General features: G+C 38.1%; 2 protein-coding genes across 3 annotated transcripts; both read right to left on the bottom strand.

Annotated features, from left to right (window-relative positions):
• Window positions 1-1354: 1354 nt before the first annotated feature.
• LOC139130440 (uncharacterized) lies at window positions 1355-7212 on the bottom strand. 2 transcript variants are annotated; one of them, XM_070696233.1, is made up of 8 exons: window positions 6353-7212; window positions 5364-5518; window positions 4304-4353; window positions 3577-3672; window positions 3155-3328; window positions 2587-2726; window positions 2040-2256; window positions 1355-1819 (listed from the first exon to the last, which is right to left on the bottom strand). In XM_070696233.1, exons 1-8 carry the CDS (start codon window positions 6542-6544, stop codon window positions 1791-1793), a joined length of 1053 nt encoding a protein of 350 aa, XP_070552334.1. In that variant the 5' UTR covers window positions 6545-7212; the 3' UTR covers window positions 1355-1790. The 2 variants fall into 2 exon arrangements, with proteins under 2 accessions (XP_070552334.1, XP_070552335.1); XM_070696234.1 differs by having other exon boundaries at window positions 1361-1819; window positions 5364-5521; window positions 6353-6506.
• A 3570-nt stretch (window positions 7213-10782) lies between these two features.
• On the bottom strand, window positions 10783-17495 carry LOC139130439 (uncharacterized). The gene is made up of 9 exons (XM_070696232.1): window positions 17386-17495; window positions 16497-16663; window positions 15605-15810; window positions 14972-15021; window positions 14522-14617; window positions 13698-13871; window positions 13342-13483; window positions 12901-13105; window positions 10783-10867 (listed from the first exon to the last, which is right to left on the bottom strand). Exons 1-8 carry the CDS (start codon window positions 17435-17437, stop codon window positions 13102-13104), a joined length of 891 nt encoding a protein of 296 aa, XP_070552333.1. The 5' UTR covers window positions 17438-17495; the 3' UTR covers window positions 10783-10867; window positions 12901-13101.
• Window positions 17496-26265: the final 8770 nt, after the last annotated feature.

Raw genomic sequence — 26265 nt, 5'->3', positions numbered from 1 at the left:
GTTACGCGCCCGAAGGGCGCGCCGAAAAATACAACTGAATGATGAAATTTGTGGCTGACACAAGCATTTTAGGCAATGATGAGCCTGTTTCAAAATTCAAAAACACACTGACCCCCCCCCCCCCATTGGGCATTTCAAAAACATGGTGACCCCCCATCACCAAAGTCAAAAACAGGGTGACCCCCCATGAATCCACCGCGCCCCCAGGCTGAAGAAACTGACCAGTCCCTTAGTTGCCTTGTACTTTCTAGATGACACGATCCAGGAGTGATTGACCGACTGCGCCAACTTTGGAGAAATTCTGTTCATGAAATTCAAATACGTTTTGGGAATTTAATCAAGATATACCGTGTTATGCATACTCACAACTAGCGTAAGGCATAAGAAAAAGATGTGTGACAGTGTTTCCGGGGACAAGCCCCAAGGAAATAAAGTAGATCGGTCGGGAACTTTTTATTTTTTATTTTTATTTCAGTGTAACCCATTAAAAATAGTGACAATATCACTGTTCGCTCCCATATAGTTATCAAAACAAGTCAACAATTGTATGAAACATGGACATACATATACAGACAGACTGACATACACAACTGGCACAGAGTGATGACATTGATCCAAGTGTGTCTTGGCCCATGGAAGTGATAAAGATATAACAAACAGCTGAATTGTAATGATAAAACAGTTAAGTATAGGCCTATACAGGCACTGAGAGTGAATATGTTACAGCAATTTGATTAGTTTCTTTTCCTTTTCTACTTCTGTGATAATATTTAAGACAATCAATCTGCAAGGCAGTTTATGTATTGACAAATATGTTATCTTTTACAAGCACACAGTAAACTGTTCTTGATTTTCATTTACAATATTTGACATAGACTGAAATACATAACATGCAAAAAATGTTTACACTTTGCCCACACACCACAGGGGAGCCAGGTTGAACAAACAAACAAGCAAACAAATAAACAACAAAATAATAATAAACAAAAATATACAAACAAACAATATAATGAATAAATAAACATACAAACAGATAAACATCTATTCATATTTATATTCTATCTATCTATCTATCTCTATCTATCTATCTATCTATCTAGCTAGCTAGCTATATATAATACATATATATATATATATATATATATATATATATATATATATATATATATATATATATATATATATATATATATATGAGTGTGTGTGTGTGTGTGTGTGTGTGTGTAAGAGACAACAGCATATCGAAAAAAAGACTGAAATAATTGACTGAACCGCTCATGCCACATATTCTACCACGGCGGTATCACTCTCCCTATACTCACACAGGGAAGAGTGATACCGCCGTGGTAGAATATGTGGCATGAGCGGTTCAGTCAATTATTTCAGTCTTTTTTTCGATATGCTGTTGTCTCTTACACACACACACACACACACACACACACACACACACACACACACACACACACACACGGACAGACAGACAGACATCGCTATGACAATAGCCCACGTGTTTACACACGTGAGCTAAAAATGAGTGGCAAATGTTCAAGCTAACGATACGATTTTTTATGTCCAATGTCAATACATTACACATCAAATTCAAGAGGAAAAGTTTTTTTGTCAAAGAAAGTCTAAAACTGCAGTTATACCAAATTCAGAAGGACAAATGCGAATCAATCATTTACTTGTATCACTTAAAGAATCGCTTCATTGATTCCCGGCAATATAGAGGCCACAAAAAGGAAGTGATATATACGATGCAAATCTCTCCCAGGAGCGAGTGAAAGGAATTACACGCAGTCGATACTTCCCTTGTGACCTACAGTATGACAGAATAGGAGCCATATTACTCGATTGATAGGTGATTTGAATGACAGATGGTATATCAGAGAAGCTGAAAGAGTAATTGAGTTGCGGATATGCTATAAAAGACAATTCATAAGTTAAAAGTATGTTCTGTGAGGAACCATGTTTCATTTTGTAATATTACACTCGCATCCGACAGTATGTATGTATGTATAGTTTATGTCGTGTCTCACCGTGTTTTTTCTCTGCATCACGACACAAGCCATAGTACCGTCCGTCTTCTTTCATCTTGCGCAATGCATCATTGAACCACAGTACGAGATTGTCCTTCCGGGTTATTCCGTGAAGTTCACCACCCTTGCTGCACTTAAAAGGTTTCCCAAGCCGGTCGAATTCATGAGAAAACGGTACGTCGCCAAATGATACTGGCAGCACAAACGCGGCATCGAGCTGAAAATAAATAAAGACATGGTTATCAGGAAAAGCTATCAAGAAACTGCGATAGGCTTTGACGAGAAACCAATCACACAGCAAAAACGGCTGGAATAGTCAATTACTCTCACATCATAAATTACAAAATAATCACTTTCCATAATACACAGCGGTAGATGCACACTACATTTAATTAAAACAACTGAAAATTTAATCATGGATGTACTGAAGATATTGACATTTTTTTCAAATTATTATTATTATTATGCCAGCATTGACTATCAGTTTGCCACTTCAATTATTATTTTGGTATACCTACGACGTAGGCCCATGTATTATTATCATTACCTGACCATTCTTCATGAGCGTATACAACTCCTCTTTTCCGACATAATGACCTTTGATGCCTAGACGTTCAGCATCAACAGCCGTCATATTATTTGCTCTTAATAAACACGGAAAGTCACTTGCTATGCCATCAACGAAACCTGACGTAAAAGTTAAAGAAAAGGAAAAAATCTGAGCGGAAGGGAAAAAGTGGTGTCTTTACTAGTTTGTTCTTTATCAAGTAAAGACTCATAACAACTACGACATTTTTACGCTGCAATACCAAAGAAAACACTTGAAATGAGCATGATAAATGTTGGGAAACAAAAACGACAAAAACCATAGATACAAAGATAGCCAAATAGATACAAAGATACATACACAGAAGCATACATAGATAGATACAAAGATACATAGATACATATATAGATAGATACATAGATACATAGATACATACATAGATACATACATACATACATACATACATACATACATACATACATACATACATACATACATACATACATACAGACAGACAGACAGACAGACAGACAGATAGACAGACAGACAGACTGGTGTGAAGCATTACCTATTGCCTTGCCGTCTATTTTTTCAGGATCGAAGTTGCCTGGGTTACCTCTTCTTACGTAGAATTGCGCCGAATTATCAAGTATCCAGTAGGGGTCTGTATATGACACAGACAGTTGCCGTTCAGGAGTTTTGAACCAGGATACACAGACGTCTAAACCCCTCCCTAGAAGTCCTGTCAACAAATTGAGTCATATTTTCACATTATAGTTAATAAAAGTTAGTGTTAATGCTGCAGGAAAGAATCGTCGACATATTGGGGGCATTTTAAATGTAGTGTTAATGAGTACACATCAGTATTTAACATGATCGTCCATCATCATCAACGTCATCATCATCATCATCATCATCAACATCATCACCGTCATCAATTATGGGGACAACCCAGTGGCTGTCCCTTTTATTTCAACATAAAAGGCTTACCGACTCCTGCCGCTGTACGCTCGCCACGTTTGTGTGATAAACATTCGCCGTGAGTTGCATATTGGTATGTGCATTTCTTCCCAGCTTCTTCACAGACTGAAATAGAAGTCGATCCCGGGAAAATAAAAGCGGAACAAAAGTGACCTTGTTCTTGGATACAATTTTAACAATCTGTCTTTTCAAAGATACAATACTAAACATTTAGCCTACACAGTGGCCAAGCGAGAGAATCCTTAACGGCACGGATGCCAGAAACGATACAAATACCACAAATTCATGCAAAACTAGGCACGGTCGAAATGCTACTTTGTCAATCACTATCTTAGTATGTGTGAAGTATCACATCAAGAAGAAAAATTGCAAAGCATTTTCAAGACACGGTTTGTTTTGTTTGTTTTATCTAAATTGACTGAAATTATATAGTTCAGTAGTGGACATTATTCAGCCTGGTTCAGTCAAAACACGCTTCACTGAACTGCCACAGAGTTCCAATGTATAACAACACAATTTCTTTCGATGAAGATTCCAAGGCTCCCGGCTCCGTAGAGTGAAGGGTCGTTTGATAGAAAAGGTAGTTTGGCCACATTGTAACGTAAACTAATCTAGAGATTAACGCCAATTTACTGAAGAAAGAAGCGACAAACATTTGCCCACAATTCCATGAAAAAAGATGGTGAAAATGTCAACTAAAACTACTGATATTAGTCAAATTAGCATTTTCAATTACCTGCGTGTAGTAAATCTGGCATAAAGCCCAGCATTGCAGCATTCTCTCCTCTGTGAAGAAATCACATCTTGAACAATATAACTTTCAAAGTGCGACTACTTTTATCACGCTGATACTTAGATGAAAAGATTCCGGCAAATCTGTATTTATAAAATCTATGCGTAAGCTTTTACAGTATTTTCTTTGTCTTGGATACTTCCTGTCGCGCATAATCAAATTGGCATTCTTCCAAAGTCACGAGGATATAATGAATATAACTAGGCTCTCTGAGCTTCAGATTAATGCAGGTTAGGAAAGGCACTATCTTTCGTGTCCCGAGTGAAAATACGATAGCCACATATTATTACCACAGCTCACGGATACACGTTTAATTGTGGACGAAAGTGAGATAATAGCTTTAACGAATAATAGATTTCCACTCGATACTATAAACACCTTAAAATTTACTGTTTATGATTTTTCTTTTTTTTACGTTTCCTTTATTTTCTACTTGCACAATATTCTATTGATCGATGGTAAGATTGCCATCTTTGACAAATTGACATAAATACTGAAATTATCATTTTAGGCGTACTTACCTTCTATGGTATTGAGGAATTTGATAACAAATGTGGCAACTTTGCATACAAACGAATCGCGTACATCGCTGCGGTTTCAGACTATTCAACGATAATTTAAGTGTGGCTCTTTTATGCCTTTGTTAAGGAAACTCGTGCAGTAAATGCTTCAAGGGTGGTTTTATCTGATTTCTGCCTGGTTTACAAATGTAATTAAGTCAAAGAGGAATCACGTTTTAAAATAGCCTAACAATTAACTGTTACCCATGAACACCAACATGATGACGACAAACCCCCTGCAAATGCATAACATGTCGATAATGTTATTTGTATTCTGTTGCCCCATCGTTGCCGAAGATCGTTCTGACATGCACAGGGTATGACAGCCCATTCTTGTCACTTGGTTGAACCAAAGTGATTGAAATTCTCTGATTCTTGCACCGATGAACAGGGCATGACTCGATAATTTCGGGATGAAACTCTATCAATACTTCTAAACTTACAAGTACTCAAGAGCACAATCACAGTTGAAATATGTCCCGAAATTGTAAACTCTAGAGTCTTCCTTCATGGCGAGGGCTCCCTCTATGATTTTCTTCCCCATCTGTTCTCCAAGTAAACGAAACAGTACCAGATTACGCAACGTGTCATCGTTTTGCTGCTAAAAAGACAGAGTAAGAAGAAAGCGTTTTAAATTCCTCGTATACTGACATATTTTGCTATTTTGTTCGTGTCTATCAACCCCCCCCCTAGTCAACGACAAGCTGAGTCGTGCAAATATTGTCATGGAAAGAAGGTGTTACTATTACACCGATGTGCACAGATGTCTGATGAACAACATTCTTTTTATTACAGGGTTTTTTTTACAGAGACAAAAATGGTCAACAGGGATACCAACGATTAGTGAATTTCTTAACCATTAAAAAAGTAATGCAGACATTGTAGATACTTTATATGACTCAGAGTGTGACTGAACAGAATGTTCCGACGATCTGACATGCTTTTTGAATCGTGATTCTTCATGCATATTATGCAAGAAGGCAAATTAGGACAAAAATAAAGCTCTTTGGCTCGGCATGGGAAAAAAGGGAATAAAATCGCAGACACAGACTATCAAAATAACTTGAATATACATCACATAGACCCACCAACTTGACATTGCGCTTAACTTGACCAACCACTTAATTTCATTAGCACGCCACATGACAGGACAATTTGTTTGGGATATTTCAAAGGCTGCTGTCTTGGCATTTAATACAATCGACGACGTCGGAAACAATTACCTTATGTTTCTACCAGAGGAATATAAGTAAATGTTTTCTGCGTATGCGCATACGTTGGTTTGCCAAGATCCTTCACTGTACCATTCAACTAGTTCTATTTGCGCGACTAGCGCTCTTGAATACTATATAATATATAGTCAATAGTGTGAGAAAGGTTTGAATTTTTCAACCTATTAAAAGTCCGAATTTAATCAGTGCCCTTTCTTTACCTGCGCATTGTATCGTGATAACATCGCACGTATCACAGGCAGATGAACTCTGGCTGACCCAAGGGCTCGGATTACTGGACCCGGTACCCCCGTCGAACCTCGAAGGTTATTTGTGAGTTGTCTTAGAATCATCGCTCTGAGGAGTGGCTTATCCTGAACTGAACGTTGCATCTGGTTGACTGCCAAGACCATCAAAGAACCCAAAGGCGCCTAGAAGTTTCATATCATACGGAGATAAATACGTAGAAAATAAACAGAACACTGTTTACCTTTAAATTGTATTGTTCAAATAGGTAAGAGCTCAATAGTTATTTAGAAATTAAAAGGGGATAGCGAGATCGTGATCGTATCTTCAACAAGACCATTTGGTCTGTGCAAATCCCACTACTGCCAGTTTAATGTCAAATTGCATGTCAAACTCCACTGTTAAACACTTTGAATTGATACAAAACCTAATCGATTCCAAGAGTTGATCTGTATGTATCATCGGTATTAAGACACGAATAAACAATCTGCGTATACGTACTTACCTTGAAAGGCAGTTACCAGCAGCGGTACTACAAGGACACGAACGGTCACACGTACCATTGTCAGTGTTAGAACGACTTTGTTGAGTGGACTGAAGCCGTCGCCACAGAAAGTAGCCTATATACCAATGGATGTGTTTGTCATCCTTATCATTGCGGTCAACAGATAACCTCAGAAGGTTAGAGATAAAGTTTGACGGCGGCCTCCATGACAGGTCAACATTAACCTGTCTACTATGCATCGGGCACAACTTATGTGTATTCTTACAGCGCCATGTTCTCTTAACAAACAAATAAATTCCAAATTCGGCGAAACATGCTCATAAACTCGACCTTGGTAATTATAGACCGATTTCAGTTTTGCCTGTTTTTAGCAAAATTTTTGAAACTGTTGTAAACAAGCAACTCTGTTCATTTCTTGACAAACACAACATTCTCTTTGATATGCAATAGGGTTCAGAAAAAAGTACAGTACAAAATTGGCACTTGCTGATATTGTTGCTTATTTAACAGATAATATGAACAAGGGTAATTCCAGTCTAGGTATTTTCATTGATTTAAAGAAGGCATTCGATACTATCAATCATGACATTCTAATACAAAAACTTCATAATTATGGGGTTAGGGGTATTCCACTAGATTGGTTTCACAGTTACTTATCAGATAGAAATCAATTCGTGGAGGTTGATGGAGAACCTATACTCAAAGACAAATCAGGTGTGGAGTACCTCAAGGATCGATACTTGGTCCAACTTTATTTTTGATTTATATCAATGATATCTGTAATGCAACCACTTATTTTAATTTAAGGCTGTTTGCCGACGATACAAACATATTAGATCTGTATGTGCCCAGCAAATAAATTTGAATGACGTCACTTTTCAACTTAATGAGATCGACAAATGGTGTAAGGGAAATAAATTAACTATAAATGCAGACAAAACAAACTATATGATTATCAAAACACCCCAGAGAAGGGTTACTTTTGAGGGTAACTTGCGTATCGGTACTACAGTTATTAAAAAAGTTTCTTCAGCAGGTTATCTTGGTGTAAATATTGATTCTTCATTTTCTTGGAAATCACACATTCAGAGAATTGTAAAAGCTATTACACCGAAAATTGGTATTATTTCAAAATTCGACATTTTGTTCCAAAATCTGTTCTTCTTCATATTTACAACGCTTTTATTTTACCTCACTTATCCTACTGTATTGAAATTTGGGGAAACACCTATCAGACTTACCTTGAGCCAATTCTCCTTCTTCAGAAAAAGCTAGTTCGCTTAATCACCTTCTCCGATTTTCATGCTCATTCTGAGCCTTTGTTCCGAAATTTACGTATTTTGAATATTTACAAGTTAAGTAAATATTACTCATGTATGTTTATTTTTGACTTAAAGCATAACAATTTACCCCATAGAATTGATCATTATTTTGACCTTGTCTCCCATGATTATCTAACACGTTCAATTACCGACAATAATATTCGAGCCCCACATACAAGACTTAGAATTATTCAACATAACATGACGTATGCAGTTACCAAACATTGGAACTCTTTACCACTTTCATTAAAGAAACTAGAATCCAGAAGTTTATTCAAAACGGAATTGCATTCTTATTTACTAAATTAATTTTACAAACTCTAGTGTCATATTTATTTTAGTGTTATATTTATATATTTGTTGTTGCTGATTGACACTTTATTTTTTTTATTACAATTACCGCTCATTTGCTGACACCCGTCTGTCTCATATACGTACGTATGATTGCTTTGTTATACTTTTTTCTTTGAGATTTGGGCCATGGACTAGATTAGTCTCTATGGACTATTTCCATGGTCCTCACCAGAAACATTGTAACGAGGTATACTTTGATATTTGTTTTTGTGTTGTAGTTATTTTTTTCTTTCTGGTGAAATAAATTTGATGATTGATTGATTGAAAACCTTTCAGCTTCACAACATTAAACACTAAGCCCAAATTATCAATCAGATTAGTCTAGCTAGTTATAATAATACTGTCATATTCAAGCAGAATATCACTTTGTGTCGAATACATCCAAAACATTCGGATAAAAATGACATGATTGTCATTGTAAAACGTGAATGGGCAAATATACGATAATGAGTGACCTCGAAGTCTTGCATACAACTTATGCGACTGAGACAATGGGACTCATTAATTGCAGTTTATCTATTGTGTTGACTACTTAATTAGAACTTATCAAGAATGATATACAAAATCACATCAAAACGAAAAACGACCAGATTACGGAGTTTTTTATCGTTTTCATGGAAAAAATGAGAACTCAGAGACAGAATGATGAGTAATATGTTTGAAATAGTAACGCCAACAGCTGATGAGTAATGCTTTTGTGATTATAGTCAATATTAGCGGGTAGTCTCCTCTACTGCTGAGTGCTGAAATGCACACACTTAGGCTGCAAGACTGCAATTTGTCCTTATCGGCATACAATGCATGAATGAAATTATTTACATGTTTATCACGATGGAAATAAATATCGATAATTGGGACAAGTGACGTTCACATGACTTCCAAATCTTGAAATTAGGTATTCATACATTAGTGGTCGTCACATTTAATGTAATAATTTTGAAGATTAAGGTAGTATGCACCTCGAAAGTGAAAGACTTAAAACTTTTGCTCAAATTTTCAGCCATTTTCTTACTAAATCAAGTATAAAAAATTGGGTCACTGTGCAAATTTTGGTACTAGAGAAACAACAAATTACCCAGGATATAACGATATTAGAAATTAAAAATGGCCGCCATCCCTGTGTTCACTCTATGGAGAAAAAGAAAATTTTCGAATTTCGAAAAACTAAGCCGGTTAAACGTTTTCTTATACCAAGAGCTTTAAAATTAACCCCCACAAGTGGTATGTCAGGAAAGAATTGTAAAAGTGTGAGAGTCCGAATATCTGTCCCCGAGGCGCGTTCTACCTTAAGTCCCTGAAGAATGTAATATAAATGATCAGTCAGTAAATGCAACAAACGACCAGGGTTACTCCGTTGACGTTTCATGAACAACATTTATCTCGCATTTTATCATGTTTGCCAATTTTGAACAAGCTTCTCGATTGAGTGGATGAGATTGTACAACACTTTGAATATTACAAACTATTACAGCCTGTTTCCTACAAGCAGTAGGAAACAGGCTGTAACAGATTCTATCATGATAATATCACGCGTATCACATGAAGATGGACTCTAATGCTCTAGTTATCAAGACAATGGAGCAAGTACATCTCTCGAATCCCGGAGATCAGTTGTGAGACTTTTTATAACCAGCTAGCGTTCGCAGGAATAGTTTTGCCTTAGAGGTGCCACCGAATGCATCTTCGAGTGGGCTACAGCAGCCCCAGGCAAGGGAAAGGAGAGGGTAACACTGAAATAAGACCACAATCATGGGTTCCCAGTGCATGTTTGCTAAGGAAAGATCTGATACAAGTTTAAGAACAGGTTTCAAGGCTCGTTGTACGTTAGTAAAGATCGTCGCATAATGAATGCACCAATGACACGCATAGAACAGGCAAAAAAAATTTTATTGAATCTTGAGGCTATCTTTAGCAACTTAATGACTTACTTTGGTGTTTGATACTTCAAGAATCGTACAAGTTGAAAGCATACACAACATTGAACGACATTTTTTCTAACATTATATGTATGTTGTGGGTTCGAATCCGATTGAAAACTAGCCGTATTTTCTAACTACATTATATTTTCCAGTAACCATGTAGAAAAGATTCAACACTAACATCACCTTGTGAAGTAGTGGATTGATTGATGATACCTGTAGAATATTTGCAGGGTAGTAAGATTGTTTGTACACAGTCGCATTATGGAAATAATTGTAGTGATTTTATGCAAATCTAAGATCTCTAAAATATCTAATAAATTCGCATTCTGTCATCGTTTGGTAGAGTAAAGACAAGAAGCTAAACGCACGCCGGCTTTCCTCCATGTCCTGCAAAGACAAAGAATCAAAAATTAAATAATTGCCTCAAACATCCATCACTATGTGGGTACCCAAATGCATTTGATTGACTGAAATCATAGCAACGAATGTGTTTCTTGTCAACTGTTAGATATCATTACATTCAAACTTACTGTAACAATGTAATTGCCATCCAACCGGCTGTTCTGAAGTCGACGTCATCAATTACAAGATCTGTGTCATGTTTTATACACATCACTTTAGACAACAATAGTTTGATGTTACCTATACTAAGTCACAACATTATAATATACCGAGTTGAAGAACGGAACAAGTTTAGTCAAGGAAAATGATATAAAAACAATAAGTCCATTAACAATATATATATATATATATATATATATATATATATATATATATATATATATATATATATATATATATATATATATATATATATTTATATATAATCCCCCGTATTCCGAACGAGTGTGGCTGCGTCGCGGACGAGTGATTCCCCGTGTAGCGGCCGTATCCCTCCGAGCCGTAGGCGAGGGGGGATACGGCCGCTACACGGGGAATCACGAGTGAGGAATACGGGGGGGGGGGGGATTATATATTTATCACATGCATAGACCCAGTTTTCCGTGAATAACCTTCCAGGAATGATAATTACTGGGAAAAACGAGAGGGAGTATTTTACAAGAATTCATACGCTTGTGTGTATGCGGTCGTGGCTGGTCACAGCTGACTTGACTGCGGTCAGCTCAACATGTCGGGGCTGCTCCTATGGATAATGAGCGTCTCTCGTAGGGCTTTTTCTGTGCGAATCAAGCGGAAATAGGAAAGACTATGGATTTTTAATGCAAGGTATTTATTTGGTACTTACTATAACATCAATTTTAGTGAAAATTCATTCATAAAATTATTGGACGTACAAGCGGGACGTCGCGACACTCAGCCGCGGCTGGTGAGAACGGGTTATTTTTGTCAATATTCGAACATCATTCAAATAATTCTGCTTTGCAAAGTTTGTATGAATTTTCAAAATTAACAATTATTATGTTTACGAAATTGTCAATTGTATGTTTAATATTTTACGAATAAATGAGCGTGTTTAAATATAATGAAGAACAGTGTTCGGCTCTGACTCAATCGGTAAGACAACATACAAGCAACGAGTCTTTCTTAGCTCAGACGCGAGACGACAGAAGTTCAACAACATGTACAATACAGGAAACGTGATGCACAATATGCATGGACAAAACAATAGCTTGCACCTTTAAATGCACTGATAACATTGTGAACTCGTCGCTCTTGAAAAATATAATAGCTTTTCTTCTGATGAGTCTCAAGTCCGGAGTATCGTCATTGCTGTCAGAAATAATGTACGGCTCTTTGCTTCATCGGCTCGCCCCGGGGGCTCGACTGGCTGACTGCCGCGGCAGCATTGATCGTGATGTTGAACTTGAAACCCGTCAATGTTGCTTCAGAAAACATTCTTACTGCTGTAGGGATGATTGGTACGTGTCTTGGGTTATCGGCTATGCTTATTATGTTGTTTGATGGACTTCGAGAAGGGCAATTTTGACGAGCTAGACAACACAAAATGCCGGTATACATACCGTTAAAATGTCAGCGGTGTACAAATCAAACGTTTCAATCGAAATCAAATTCATAAAAATTCTAGTATCGACGTTATTTTGTGTTCTACACATATTTTAATACTCCATATTTCCTTATGTTTCATTACCCTCCCACTTTTGCATTTCAGGGATTTGAAAATAAGTTCTGAACAGCTGATTTTTTGTTTACGTTTTAAAAGTAGTCCGGGTCCCATATCCACCACATGTGGAATATGGATTCATCGTAGTCATATACCTATAGTGTGACGTCATACTATAGGGATAACTGGGTCTATGTATGTGATATATATATAATATACCCTATATATAAATATATATATATATATATATATATATATATATATATATATATATATATATATATGCAGCATCCTGTAATGAGTGATATAAAAATACATGGCAATATGTTATACTTACTTTCTTCAGTTTTCCTGCATAAGTCATAATATCGGCCGTCCTCCTTCATTTTTGTAAGCGTCTCATCGAACCATGGTAGTTCATTGTCCTTGCGTGTCACGCCATGCAATTCCCCTCCTCCGCCGCAGTGAATTGGTTCGCCAACATGCTCGAGTTCGTCTTCGTTGAAGAATCCTTCAATTGTGTAGATGAAAAATGCCTTTACCTGGGAAGAGAGGGACTACGTAGGTTACTATTTGACCACTGTCAGAAAATAGGGAGTCGTCCGAATTTATCTTTTGACAGTTTGAGGCGAGTCTGGGCGAGGATGTACAGGGCCAGAGTACATTTTTCCTGTTGGTGTAGTAGATGCAAACGCTCTGAGAAACCTTCCTTGTTAAAACAACAGCGTATTTTAGTGTATCCGTGTGTACTATTAATAGATTTTTTATGGTATCTTACCTTGAGCTTATCATAATGTTTGGATTCAACCCTGACCTGTGCATAAAAAAAACAGCCTTTTGATCAGGAAAATCCTCCGCACCAATAACATTTCTGGAAGTTCGTAAACAAACAGGACTACTCGAATGACCGAATAAAAATCCTGGAATAAAAAAAAATTGACATTTATACACAAATGTCGATCTTATGGTCGGCAACACTTCGCGCCAATTACTTTTTCTTCAGTTCTCATACCATCAAACGTGCGAATATACTTTTCCCAGTCAGTTAATTATTATCTGAACGTGAGATGTTGCGTATGCTCTTCATCTCGATAAATCAGAATTTTTATCTCTCTAAATATGAAAAAAAATTACCAAGTTGCTCTCCTGTTATGTTCCTTGGGTCGAATTTGTCAGGATTCCCTTTCTTCACAATAAAAAAAGCCAAGTCATTTAAACGCCAATATGGTTTGGAGAAGGATACTAGTATTGCTCGCTCATCCGTCTTGAACCATGTCATACACATGTCAAACTGTTTGGCGAGAAGACCTGTTGGGGAAGAGTTAACACAAGGCTATTACTATTGTCATAGTGTCCATGAGTGTAGCAGTTTTCCATAAATGGAGTGAAAGTCGTCTTTCGAGGGAACCGCTTGTCTTTCTGAAGTTGTCAATCGATACTTGCTACCTGATGACTTTGTGTAATGTCCTTTGTTTCAAGGGCAGAGAGTCAATGGTTTGAAGATAACCCTCACAAAAGAAAAAGTGTATTGGTAAAGTAAAGCCTTCATAAAGTATCAATGTTTGAAAAATTGTGCTATGTTATCCTGCTGTCAGAGACAGTAAGATTTGTGAAGACTCGATGACGAGGCTACGGACACTTATTTGGTTGCGAGTCTACGTTCATTCTTTCAGTTGAATACACTATTAAACTACAAAAACTCGAGTGCACAATATTTCGATATTCATACTCCAATTAGACGGTCTAGTTAATTTCCTTTAATAACAAGTTAGGCAACAAGACAGACTTCGGCTTAAATTGCAGAACGAAAAGGATATTCATACAATTAATTTCACCATTCATTGTCAAAAGGGAACTTCATGATTGTGCAGCTAGATTGATAACATGCTATACATGATAGCTGAACTTGTTGACACGAAAGAAACACATTTACCAAATAATGATGAAACGTTACTTACCCTTTCCGGCTACCAGGCGTTCTCCTCTTTGGTGTGTAAAGCAATTCGTCATTTCAGTTTGCTGTACAACACAGCGCTTCCCAGCTGCCTCGCACACTGGAGTCCAAGCAAAACATGTTTACAAATAACATTCAAGCAGAGACGATGGTTATTTCTGAGTGAAGGTAAGACGTATCAGCTTTATCCATAGTTGTGAGTTCTACTCAAGAATCACTGTATTATTCTGTCGTGCATTTTATATCATGCGTTCAGTACGTGTTAATATATAAACCATGCAGAGCTACCGAAACAGAAACCATTGGTGATGGATGTAACTCGATTTGATTTGATTAGCTGGTGTGCCATTATTGTTTCCCTACCGTTTTACGAAAGCATAATAAATTCAGAAAGAAAAGATCTTCTGTTAGGAAAAATATCCCTGTTCAAGAAATTATTTGATTGATGTTTTACCTGCGTTGATCAGGTCAACAAGAAAGCCTTTCAGTGTGCCTCGTTCGCCTCTGAAAATGTAAAAATGATATCATATTACGAAGCGTGGTATTCAGGAAAAGTTTACTGCATGAGAGTAGAAAGGATTTGGACTATTCTCGCAAACATTATTATCTAGTGATAGTGCTTTTCTGTTTCCTGCACTCTGATTGTGGCCGAGGTATGCACAAAGTTCGCAGATTCCTAAAAATGTTGTGCATTATACCTATTGACGCAAATGAATTACTGAATGACATTAACTAGCTTTTCGCCATCTCATTGTAAATATTCTTGTTAGTAAGGTCGATGCTGTTATGACAGTCTTTTACATAAACACGATTAGCATTGATTTGGGATAATTGGATGGTGAAGTAATGTCATTTTAATCTTCAAATGTAAGCTCATCTGTTTTCCTTTTTAAATAATTTACTTGGTTATATGATAAATTTGTACTATTGCAACATTCAGCTATAGGGCACTTAACACTTTCGAGAAATTTGAAAAATAATAATATCAAAATCTCCAAAGTTAGTTTCAATGGCGTTCATTGTGCATTTTGTTTTTCTATTATATATACAGTTATCCCAAATATTCCCCGATGATGACGTATCTTACAAGTATTCCAAGGGTCTGGAAACGGCCATAGGGGCGGCAAATGTAAACACTCTATGTTCGTCCTTCTTCTTTATGGCTTCTTGCAAGACTGACTTTCCAATCTCCTTTATCATATGTTGAAAAAGCATCAGATCGCGGACTAAAAGGTGTGGTTGATGTCTTGAAGCAATAATGGCTGGCAATATACCAGCCTCAGCCATACCGTGCTGTTCACAGGAAATATAATATAATATAATATAATATAATATAATATAATATAATATAATATAATATAATATAATATAATATAATATAATATAATACAATACAATACAATACAATACAATACAATACAATACAATATAATATAATATAATATAATATAATATAATATAATATAATATAATATAATATAATATAATATAATATAATATAATATTATATAATATAATGATCTGAAGTGATTGCTGTAGCCAACGTTTCAGTTACAATAGTTCTTGTTTTAATTGCAGTTCAAATTGAGCGGGTTCGAGGCTGTGCTCTGAATGGGCGTAGAACGAGGCTAATTTGGGGTCCACCATTGTTTAATAGCTTTGACCTTCGAGCTTTCCCCACCTTCCCACCCAAACCATAAGCGCTCATATTAATTTATATCTTTATTATCTTTGTTCTACTCATGCTCTCTTACTTGTGCTTTGTTTGACCCACAGTGGCGGACTTTGGCATACAGCCTGCCATCATTGTATTAAAGTTAGTTGACCTTGACCCCAACACTGCGCGTCTGTCCATATTATTATCTATATATCTATCATTTTTACATACTAAATGTTGTCTTTCTGTGAAGATCATATTTGAGAGGTGGCTCAGTGGCACATATATTATAAAAAAATAACCAAGAGAGTAAATCCCTGACCTGGATCACGTCACGTGATATCAGCGCTCGTAGAAGAGGAAGAGGGACTCTCTGGGACTGCAGTGCTCGCACTAGGGGCACCTGCTTGCCGAAAGAATCGTCAAAGTGTAGGAGACTTTCTTCTAACCCAAGGAAGCTGTCTTCGAATGATGGAAGAGCATTGGTACCTATGAATTATGTCGAATGTTGACAGTTACATGTCTGAATAAGTCGAGCGATACATAGTCTCTAAGGTCATTAAACACAACTGAAGAAAGCTTTCGCAACGACAAATTGCTATACGTGTTCAGGCTTAAGTATCATAAATAATTGAAATGTTTACAACACCACTTGCATATAGACTCGTCTTATCGAGGTCAAACTATCTGACCCTTTGTACTAGTGGAAGCAGATTTATTTAACAAATGACGTCAAACGAATTGTAAAATGACATGTCGTCCATGCGTAGTAAACAATGTTTTTAAGGTCATGACGTTTTTTGCTAAACTTTGAAATTCAGGGAGTCAAGTGATCATCCAATGATAAAGAAAAGAAATTAAAATGTGTCCTTGCAAAAATTGCACAACGAAAAATGGTCAGGAGCACGATGTAACGTCTAGGGATGGACATTATAATATCTATGTAACTTTCTTATTGTCACTCTGTTCACAAAGTTGTGCCATATTCAACGCAGTTGTGATAGGTACTCTGCACGTAGTCCGATCTGCCGAGTTTTGCGTAGCGAATGGGAGCGATAGTGGACAATTTTCTATATAATCTGACAAAAGCAACCCACAAAGTAAACAGAACGTCCTAAGAATCGGATAGGACACGATAGTCTCTCTCTCTCTCTCTCTCTCTCTCTCTCTCTCTCTCTCTCTCTCTCTTCAATACATGTGTTCACACTTACCTGTTCCACATGCGACGACACTTACTAAAACAAGGAAGCACAATCGTGTCATTTTAAAATTCTTATTCGTGTCACTTACTGCTGTTACAGTGTTATTCTATGGTCACCATTAATCTTTTTGTGTGGCTTCCGTACATGCAATGTCATATATAGGCCTGCGCTAACACTGCCTATCGCGAGACTGGCATATACTCTTATCAGAAAGGTGCGCACAACGTCATGCGCGTACTTAATCGGAAAAGCGACCGGTCCGCAGATTTTTTTTTGTCTACTTGATATCCTAAAGAGCTCGTCGGCTGATGGCAGTGGCTGGTTTGCCCTAGAACCACACCGTTATGACAGCTCGTATAAAGAATGTTATGATGCCACTTGGCCCTTTGAATGTCATCTCAATACGGCATAATAGTTGTCATACTAATGTAAAGTGCAATTATCAACATTGTTAGGCTATTCAAATCTTGCTTTGTTAACTCATTGCTAACTACGAATAACGCTAACATCGAACCAAGTATTATATATTACTGATTAGTAGCCATTTCATATTGATAGATTCATTTAAAAATTGCAAATTACTCCTTAAGGGCCAGTAGCTGTAACATTGATGACTTTTTGACACTTGTTGAAACAGCAATCGTTTAGCTAGCGTTGGACAAGCTGGTTGAAACACCAACAATTTGTCAACACAGTTAGTTACTATTTGCATTTGATTTTAGTCGTGACAAGAATTCACGATCATGATGTACGCCTTGATTATACTACTAAGAAGCAACTTTAAGATGATCACAATTACGTTGCACTACCATAAGATTCTCAGGGTTATGGCCAAAATGAAGTGTAAAAAATATACAAACAACAAAGGGTTATTTGTAACACTCTAATGTCATGATTATTAATGTTAATTTCAGAAAACATTTAAATTATTTTGAAAAATATCGAATGTTGTGAAAGAAGCTCTGTAACTCTCGTGTCCCCCATCTTATGCCATAAACACAGCAAGGGCCTATTTATAGATTGCAAGAAACGGATTCATTGTTCTCAGGGAAGGGAAGTAAAATGACTAGCTGGTTTTGAAGGAGTTACAGAAATTGATGTAATACAAACTATGTCAATATTGATGAATTCTGTAGCCGAAAAAATTGGAAAACTGTAATGTTGTGAATTTGATCATTTAATCTCATCTGGTGTTTTCATTGAAGGCTATACCGACTCGAAAGCTTGACAGAACAAAACAACATGATACTCTCATTCCATTATTGTGTCTATAGGCCAGTTTAGTGTTAAACAAGAATGCATGGTTCGAGGAAGTTTTCTTCTGTGTTGTCGAGGGCACCTACACGCAAGATGGCCACCTTCCGTGTTCCGCAATAGAGCAAAATGCACACTTTGATAGCTTGCCAAGACATGTTTGAAATCAAACAAGTGTAAGGAATGCTGGGAAAGAAATGATGGGTATGAGATATTCTATCAATAAATGGAATTTGTACTGTTTTTTAAATGACCTTGGGTCACTTTGGTCACACCATCCGCAAAATCATTATTTTACCAAGTGAGAAGATCCTACAAGCTCTGAAACTGTTTACTTTAAGAAAAACAAACGCACCGTAGAGAAACGTCTGTAAAGGGGCTTCCTATGGTGCATATGAGCTTGTGTACTAGATGGTACACTATATAAAAGTATTATAATTCACCCTCCATCACCTACAATTGATGGTTCAGTCACTGATGTTTAATTACTTGCAATCATAAAGAGTCGCAGGATAAATAAACATTTAAAAAGTATGCTATTCTGAAATACTTAGGGTTTCAGAATTATATAGCTTTATGATCAAAAGTCTAACTGTGCTCAACCTCTTTGCACAGCTTGGAGTATTGTCCGTTTTCATTCATTCTATCGAGGGTCTCATCAAACTACGCCAGTTTACCCTGTTTGTCATTCTGCCCACTTCCTCTCTCTCGGTACAGGGTACTGCTTTTCCTCCTATTTCGAACTCATCAAGGTCGTAGAGGCCATCTAGAGCGTACTATGGCGCGTAATCCATGCCAAAATTAATACCTTACATTTTGAGCCAAACTTCATTCAACTCTCGCTCAGTGCGACCCAACTGTGGCCACCTTCATTCGGCTCTCGCTCAATGCGATTCAACTCTCGCTCAGTGCGACCCAACTGTGGCCACCTTCATTCGGCTCTCGCTCAGTGCGACCCAACTGTGGCCACCTTCATTCGGCTCTCGCTCAGTGTGACCCAACTGTGGCCACCTTCATTCGGCTCTCGCTCAATGCGATTCAACTCTCGCTCAGTGCGACCCAACTGTGGCCACCTTCATTCGGCTCTCGCTCAGTGCGATTCAACTCTCGCTCAGTGCGACCCAACTGTGGCCACCTTCATTCGGCTCTCGCTCAGTGCGACCCAACTGTGGCCACCTTCATTCGGCTCTCGCTCAGTGCGACCCAACTGTGGCCGACTTCATTCGGCTCTCGCTCAGTGCGACCCAACTGTGGCCAACTTCATTTAACTATCGCCCAATTCCATCCAATATTGTCGCCAACCTATCCAACTTTCACGAAACTCAATGCGACTCGTAACTTCGGAAACAGCTTTCAAAGCAATATCTTTGGTACTATGATTCTATTATAATTAACAGACAATATTCATATCATTAAAAAAATGGGTCATCTAATATTATGAAGTTGGACATTTTGAATGAGAAGACTTACACAGTAGGCCTACAGTTGGTTAGGGAAATAGTACATTGAGAATAAAATTACTGTAAAGGGGAGAAAAATCAAAAAATCAAAACAGAATTAGAAACTCTGTTAAATACAACGGGTATGGGAAGAATGACATCATTTTATTCTTAGACTAATAATCGGTATTAAATATTTAAGTAATAAAGCACACCCAGCAACGGTATACATCGAGATTTTGACCAATTCACGACATATGCACGAGTGATAGCGAGAGCATAAAATAATAATAATAATAATAATAATAATAATAATAATAATAATAATAATAACAAGGCAGTATTGCTGAAGGCAATGAGTACTTGGGCCGTGATAGAGTAATTTTGAGGACAATATATACTACTATTCAAATATGGTCTTGAATTTCCTCCTGTCAATTAGGCATTTGATTAACTGGTTATTAAACGAAGCAATGGCATGACAACGGCAAAATATGTCTAGCAACTTTTGTGGAGTTTGAGGCAGGGGTTCTTTATTTATAGCGGGAATTGCTTAAACTCCTTAAATATTCAAATTACAGCAAATTTCTTTTGTTCTCGATGGTAGATGTCTAATATTTAGATGGGCATATTTAGATTTCTACCCTATAGTTATCCCTATATACCAAAAATCGGACATCCAGCTCTATTTGCTTGCTCAGAATTAGATAAGCACATAATTAATGAGGTACAATATGTGGTGTCATAAGGTGTCCCATCATACCATTTATGAAGGGTGTAGCACTTGTGGTTACTGAGTTGTGGATAAATATGTATATTTGAGGTCAAAGGTCATCGAGGTCACGTGACATTTTGTCAAAATAATTGTATTGCTAAGTTATTCCTATATACCAAAAATCAGACCTCTAGCTCTATTGGCGCGCTCAAAATTATATATGCGCATAATTAATGAGGTACAATATGTGGTGTCATAAGGTGTCTTATCATACCAAATATGAAGGATGTAGCACTTGTGGTTACTGAGTTGTGGACAAATATATATATTTGAGGTCAAAGGTCATTGAGGTCACGTCACATTTTGTCATAATAATTGTATTGCTAAGTTATTCCTATATACCAAAAATCAGACCTCTAGCTCTATTGGCTCGCTCAAAATAGATATGCACATAATTAATGAGGTACAATATATGGCGTCATAAGGTGTCCCATCATACCAAATATAAAGGTTTAGCACTTGTGGTTACTGAGTTATGGACAATAATGTATATTTGAGGTCAAAGGTCACCAAGGTCACATGATATTTTGTCAAAATGTCTGAGATATCTGCGTGAACCGATGGACTCACTGATGGACTCACGGACGGATATGAGCCAATCTATAAGCCCCCTGGACTTTATCCGTGGGGACAAAAAAACTGTGTCACTGCATCCTTTAGGCAATATGAATACGATGAGAAACTAAATTTTTTTTTTTCTTGGCATCATACATGCGAATCTATGGAGAACTGCCTTATACATGGGAGTCTATGGAGGTGTAAACTAAAAAGTCCTCTAACACGGCCAATTTGAAAGCATTGTGAAACGAATCGACGTGCATCTGTATGGGTTGGGTACTAGGCGTGAACGGACGTACGGACATGACCAAACCTATAAGTCCCTTCGGACTTCGTCCGTGGTGATTAAAAACAACGCAACAGTTATTACAGCTACACCGGCGGTACGTTCATATCCAGAGCCCCGTACGGTCTGCCGCCGTCGCTTGAAAACAATCTCATGCACCCGGCCATATGGGCAGCTGGCCGGATGCATGACTTCCCGGAGAAGGCGAGCTGTCACGTTCAAGCTCAGGATTATTTGTCGATCAAATTTCAGTAAATTTACCTTACCTAGATGAAATTTTGTCTATAGGCTGAAATTCGCCGAAGTTTGGCAAAATTACATCGATTTTTCAGGTTCATATGCGACATTTTTGAGTTTTGAGTGCAGACAGAAATAAGTTTTGAGGCAACATGGCTGCGACCCCATGTTGACCCTAGCCCTGCGTACGATGCTATGTGCTACAGCTAACACACAGCATCGTACGCAGGGCCAGCGAGAGAGTTGCCGACATCGACGGTTATTTACGAGAAGTGAATAAAAGACTGTCATTTTTGGAAGCGATCGAGTAGCTGAGGTAGGCTGGGATACGACTTGGGCCCAAGAACGCTGAATTTCGGCAGTAATTTGGCTTTTTACGTCAAGTTCCAAAATGGATTTGAAGTCACCGACCCAACGTACGGGTCTTTGCAGGGCTGTGGTGAGCGGGGCGGTTATAGCGGAACACACAGCATCGTACGCAGGGCTAGTTGACCCCCAAGTGAAAATGTGTTTGCGATCAAATCTTCCTATATTTTTTTCAGAATTTTCAACAAAATCATTGCTTCTTACATCTTTTGTAAAATATAAAATACTAAAATAAAACTGCGATGTGCCATGTCTCCAGATTTTAAAATATCCTTCTTTGACCGTTCAACGCAAACTTGTGACGCAGTTGAAATTCAATACTGACCGCCAAAATCTTAATGAGACGAGATCAGTCTAGACATCCTCCAAATTATCCAACCATTCGCATTGGAGTTCAGCTCGCTTAGAGTATCATAACATTTTTCGGCCTTCTTTTAGATCGACCCTAATATCTCCCATTTAGGAAATGAATACACAAGCTACCTCGACAAAACTTCGTGCACCATCCAAGACCAAACGCACTACAAATCTGTCTTGACGTCATCATCTCCTTACATGGTAATCGGCATACCGTATTTTTTAGCAAAGGGGACACAGAATACGTCGGAGTATTCAGTTTCAAAACGTATTACATTGTGTGATGTTGTCAAAAAAAGTCATGTTACTGCAGTGGTATAAATTACAAAACACAAAAGTTCAAATCAGTTTTTTTGGACTGGCTTTACCCAACATTTCATATTGTTTCTTATGCCAGATTTGACCACGTGCTTACTGGCGACCCCTTTTCATGCAAATTTGTGTCAAATGATGTGTTCCCCTGGAAAAACAAACGTACGATTTCTAAATGAAGGAGGCGAAATTTGCCCTCAAGACGCGAAACCACCCCTTACGGGGTGTACCTAGCTATTTTTAACGAGCTTCTCGAATCTGCAGCTCTATTTCGAAATGATGGTCTGGTTTTCTCAGCTCAAGGATAAGTGTTCTCCATCGCTGTGGGCATTACTATTCTCAACCGGGGGTACAGTTTCCAGTCGTAATGTTTTTCATTGTGTCCGGGATATAAAACCTTTCCTTTTCAAACTTTCTCTTTGATTAACACTAATCCACATCTGTTAGTGATTAAACATGTTTCAAGTTTAAATGTTAAATTCTGGTCTCGAGCCCTCCTGTTCGACCAAACCGAAATTACCCTCCCACTTTGGCTCGTCCAGTGGGTGTAGCAAGGGTCGTGCCATCGCCTAGGAACGGAGGGTGCATTAATTGTTGCATTTCGATGCACATTTTGATTATATTCAGAAGATTTTGTGGCAAAAACTCAGATAGAGAAGCATTAATATTCACATCTCACTTATTCAAGACTGGCTGAGAGCAGCACTTCCATTCAGTTAACATCATTACGCCATTTTTATTGCCAAGAAAGATGAAGCCAAGACATTTTGCCCTCCCTGGTCTCAGCCAGGAATGGTTATACCTTACAGAGTTTTTTCCCACGGAATGAAAACAAATGTACTTGGGCTGAGGCCCAAGTACAATAATAATAATAATAATAATAATTTTGTTTGCTTGTAAATGGAGAATTTACATCACATTTGTGGTAATAAAAATGTAATACAAAAATAAGTTAAATTTTTTCTAAAAGGGATCTAGTCGAAATTGAGCGGTATACCGTCGCTTGGTTTAATGTATTGCTATTGGAAACAATATTTGCGCGAACGAACTCCTAATCCATTGAAGACAACAGAATTATTTATATAGCTAGACGACGTGATAACAAGAACTTTGTTGGAACTGTAAATCTGGACTTCCGCAACAGACTTTTGGGTTGAATATTTGGATCCCCCAGGACAATGACAGAAAACATATGAATATTAATGACGTCATGTGACGTCACTATGATGCCCTGTGACGTCTCGTGTAGTATGGCAAAGTTGGTCACTTTAATGATGGGTTGGCTGCCATGAACCACATTCTGGCACGGTCAATTTGAAGTAAAATCAGAGTCGATAACATAACATAGAATCACCTTCACATAAGTAAAGTAAATGCAATGGACTCTAAATCACGTGTGATTTGTTTCAACTCAAAAGTGTCTTCATTTGAATCGCATGCTGTGGCGCCCATTTCAAAAATGGTTCGCCCCAACCAAGCCCCCCCAAACACGGAATATCCCCCGACACGAATGCGTTCAGCTCAAAAAGCAAGACGAATGCAGAGTCATCAAATGAGTTGAGCTTCAAAGGTAATCTAGGGAGCATGATTCAAATGAGTCGCGGCGGAAAGCGAATGCATTACACGAGTCGCATTGAGTTTCGTGAAAGTTGGATAGGTTGGCGACAATATTGGATGGAATTGGGCGATAGTTAAATGAAGTTGGCCACAGTTGGGTCGCACTGAGCGAGAGCCGAATGAAGTCGGCCACAGTTGGGTCGCACTGAGCGAGAGCCGAATGAAGGTGGCCACAGTTGGGTCGCACTGAGCGAGAGCCGAATGAAGGTGGCCACAGTTGGGTCGCACTGAGCGAGAGCCGAATGAAGGTGGCCACAGTTGGGTCGCACTGAGCGAGAGTTGAATCGCACTGAGCGAGAGCCGAATGAAGGTGGCCACAGTTGGGTCGCGCTGAGCGAGAGCCGAATGAAGGTGGCCACAGTTGGGTCGCACTGAGCGAGAGTTGAATCGCATTGAGCGAGAGCCGAATGAAGGTGGCCACAGTTGGGTCGCACTGAGCGAGAGTTGAATCGCATTGAGCGAGAGCCGAATGAAGGTGGCCACAGTTGGGTCGCACTGAGCGAGAGTTGAATCGCATTGAGCGAGAGCCGAATGAAGGTGGCCACAGTTGGGTCGCACTGAGCGAGAGTTGAATCGCATTGAGCGAGAGCCGAATGAAGGTGGCCACAGTTGGGTCGCACTGAGCGAGAGTTGAATGAAGTTGGCTCAAAATGTAAGGTATTAATTTTGGCATGGATTACGCGCCATAAGCGTACGGGAATACTGCTTCTATATAGAATGGAATATAATGTGCTCGTAAAGAAGTGGGCAAATGACCTTGAATTTATCCGTCTGAGTTAAGACTGGTGCCGAAACAAAAGTTGGATTGCTGTGTAAAAGCTGTGCATGATCTAGGTATGACATTATATTGTATTTTATTTTATCGCACTGCAGTCTATACTTCAATATATCTCTCTTAGTTTTGTAATTTTGTTAACTTAGCTAACAACTTAGCATTTTATGCCAAGCTTTATGTCTTCCGTGCTTCCGACGGTTGGGGTGCTCCTAACAAAATAACCTTTTCAATCTTTATATAATGTGTAGCTGAAAATTAAGATTTTCGACCTTTTTTCACGTGCTATTCGAGGCCAATATCAAAGCACTGGAATTTTCTGACGATGAAACTAAGAGATAGATCAACGGGAATCCTTTTTGCCCTTAGCGCTTGGGATAGGGAGATGGTTTGTCCAGGAGCACCTTCGAAGTAACTCATCATGGCTGGTATCATCATTCGCGGCATGATGCTGCCGTCAGTTGCAGCCGCAGGTCCATCACCGTGTTGGCGGAGGCCTTAGACGACATTGGTCAGCACAGTGGCGATTGTTCTAAATGCATCGATACCTTGAACAGATGCCAATAATGGAAAAACCCTTCTCAAATAGTAAGTCACCATAAATGATTCAATCTAACCGATATTGGTATCAATAGATATTATTAGTTTGCTCTTTAACAAAAAGATATAAAGTCTTTTCTTGAGACTTGTCTTGTTTTCTCAAGGTTTACATGAATTGCAGTAAGGTAAAAGGTCAAATATCATCCAATAAATCTTAATGAGGTGTAGGATTCCGCGTCCACAGATACTGAAACTTACTGTTCAATAAAATTGTATAGGTTACCAAGGCAGCTGTATAAAAGTCAAGGGGAAGCAAATGCATGTATGAGTAATTATGCAAACACTCTCTTTTGAATATCAGTGTTCACTGTCATAA

The sequence above is a fragment of the Ptychodera flava genome, chromosome 4 (assembly GCF_041260155.1).
Source record: "Ptychodera flava strain L36383 chromosome 4, AS_Pfla_20210202, whole genome shotgun sequence".
In the NCBI taxonomy this organism is placed as follows: Eukaryota; Metazoa; Hemichordata; class Enteropneusta; family Ptychoderidae; genus Ptychodera; species Ptychodera flava.
Note: the sequence above shows the minus strand (reverse complement) of the source record. Positions and strands in the feature narration are given on the sequence as shown.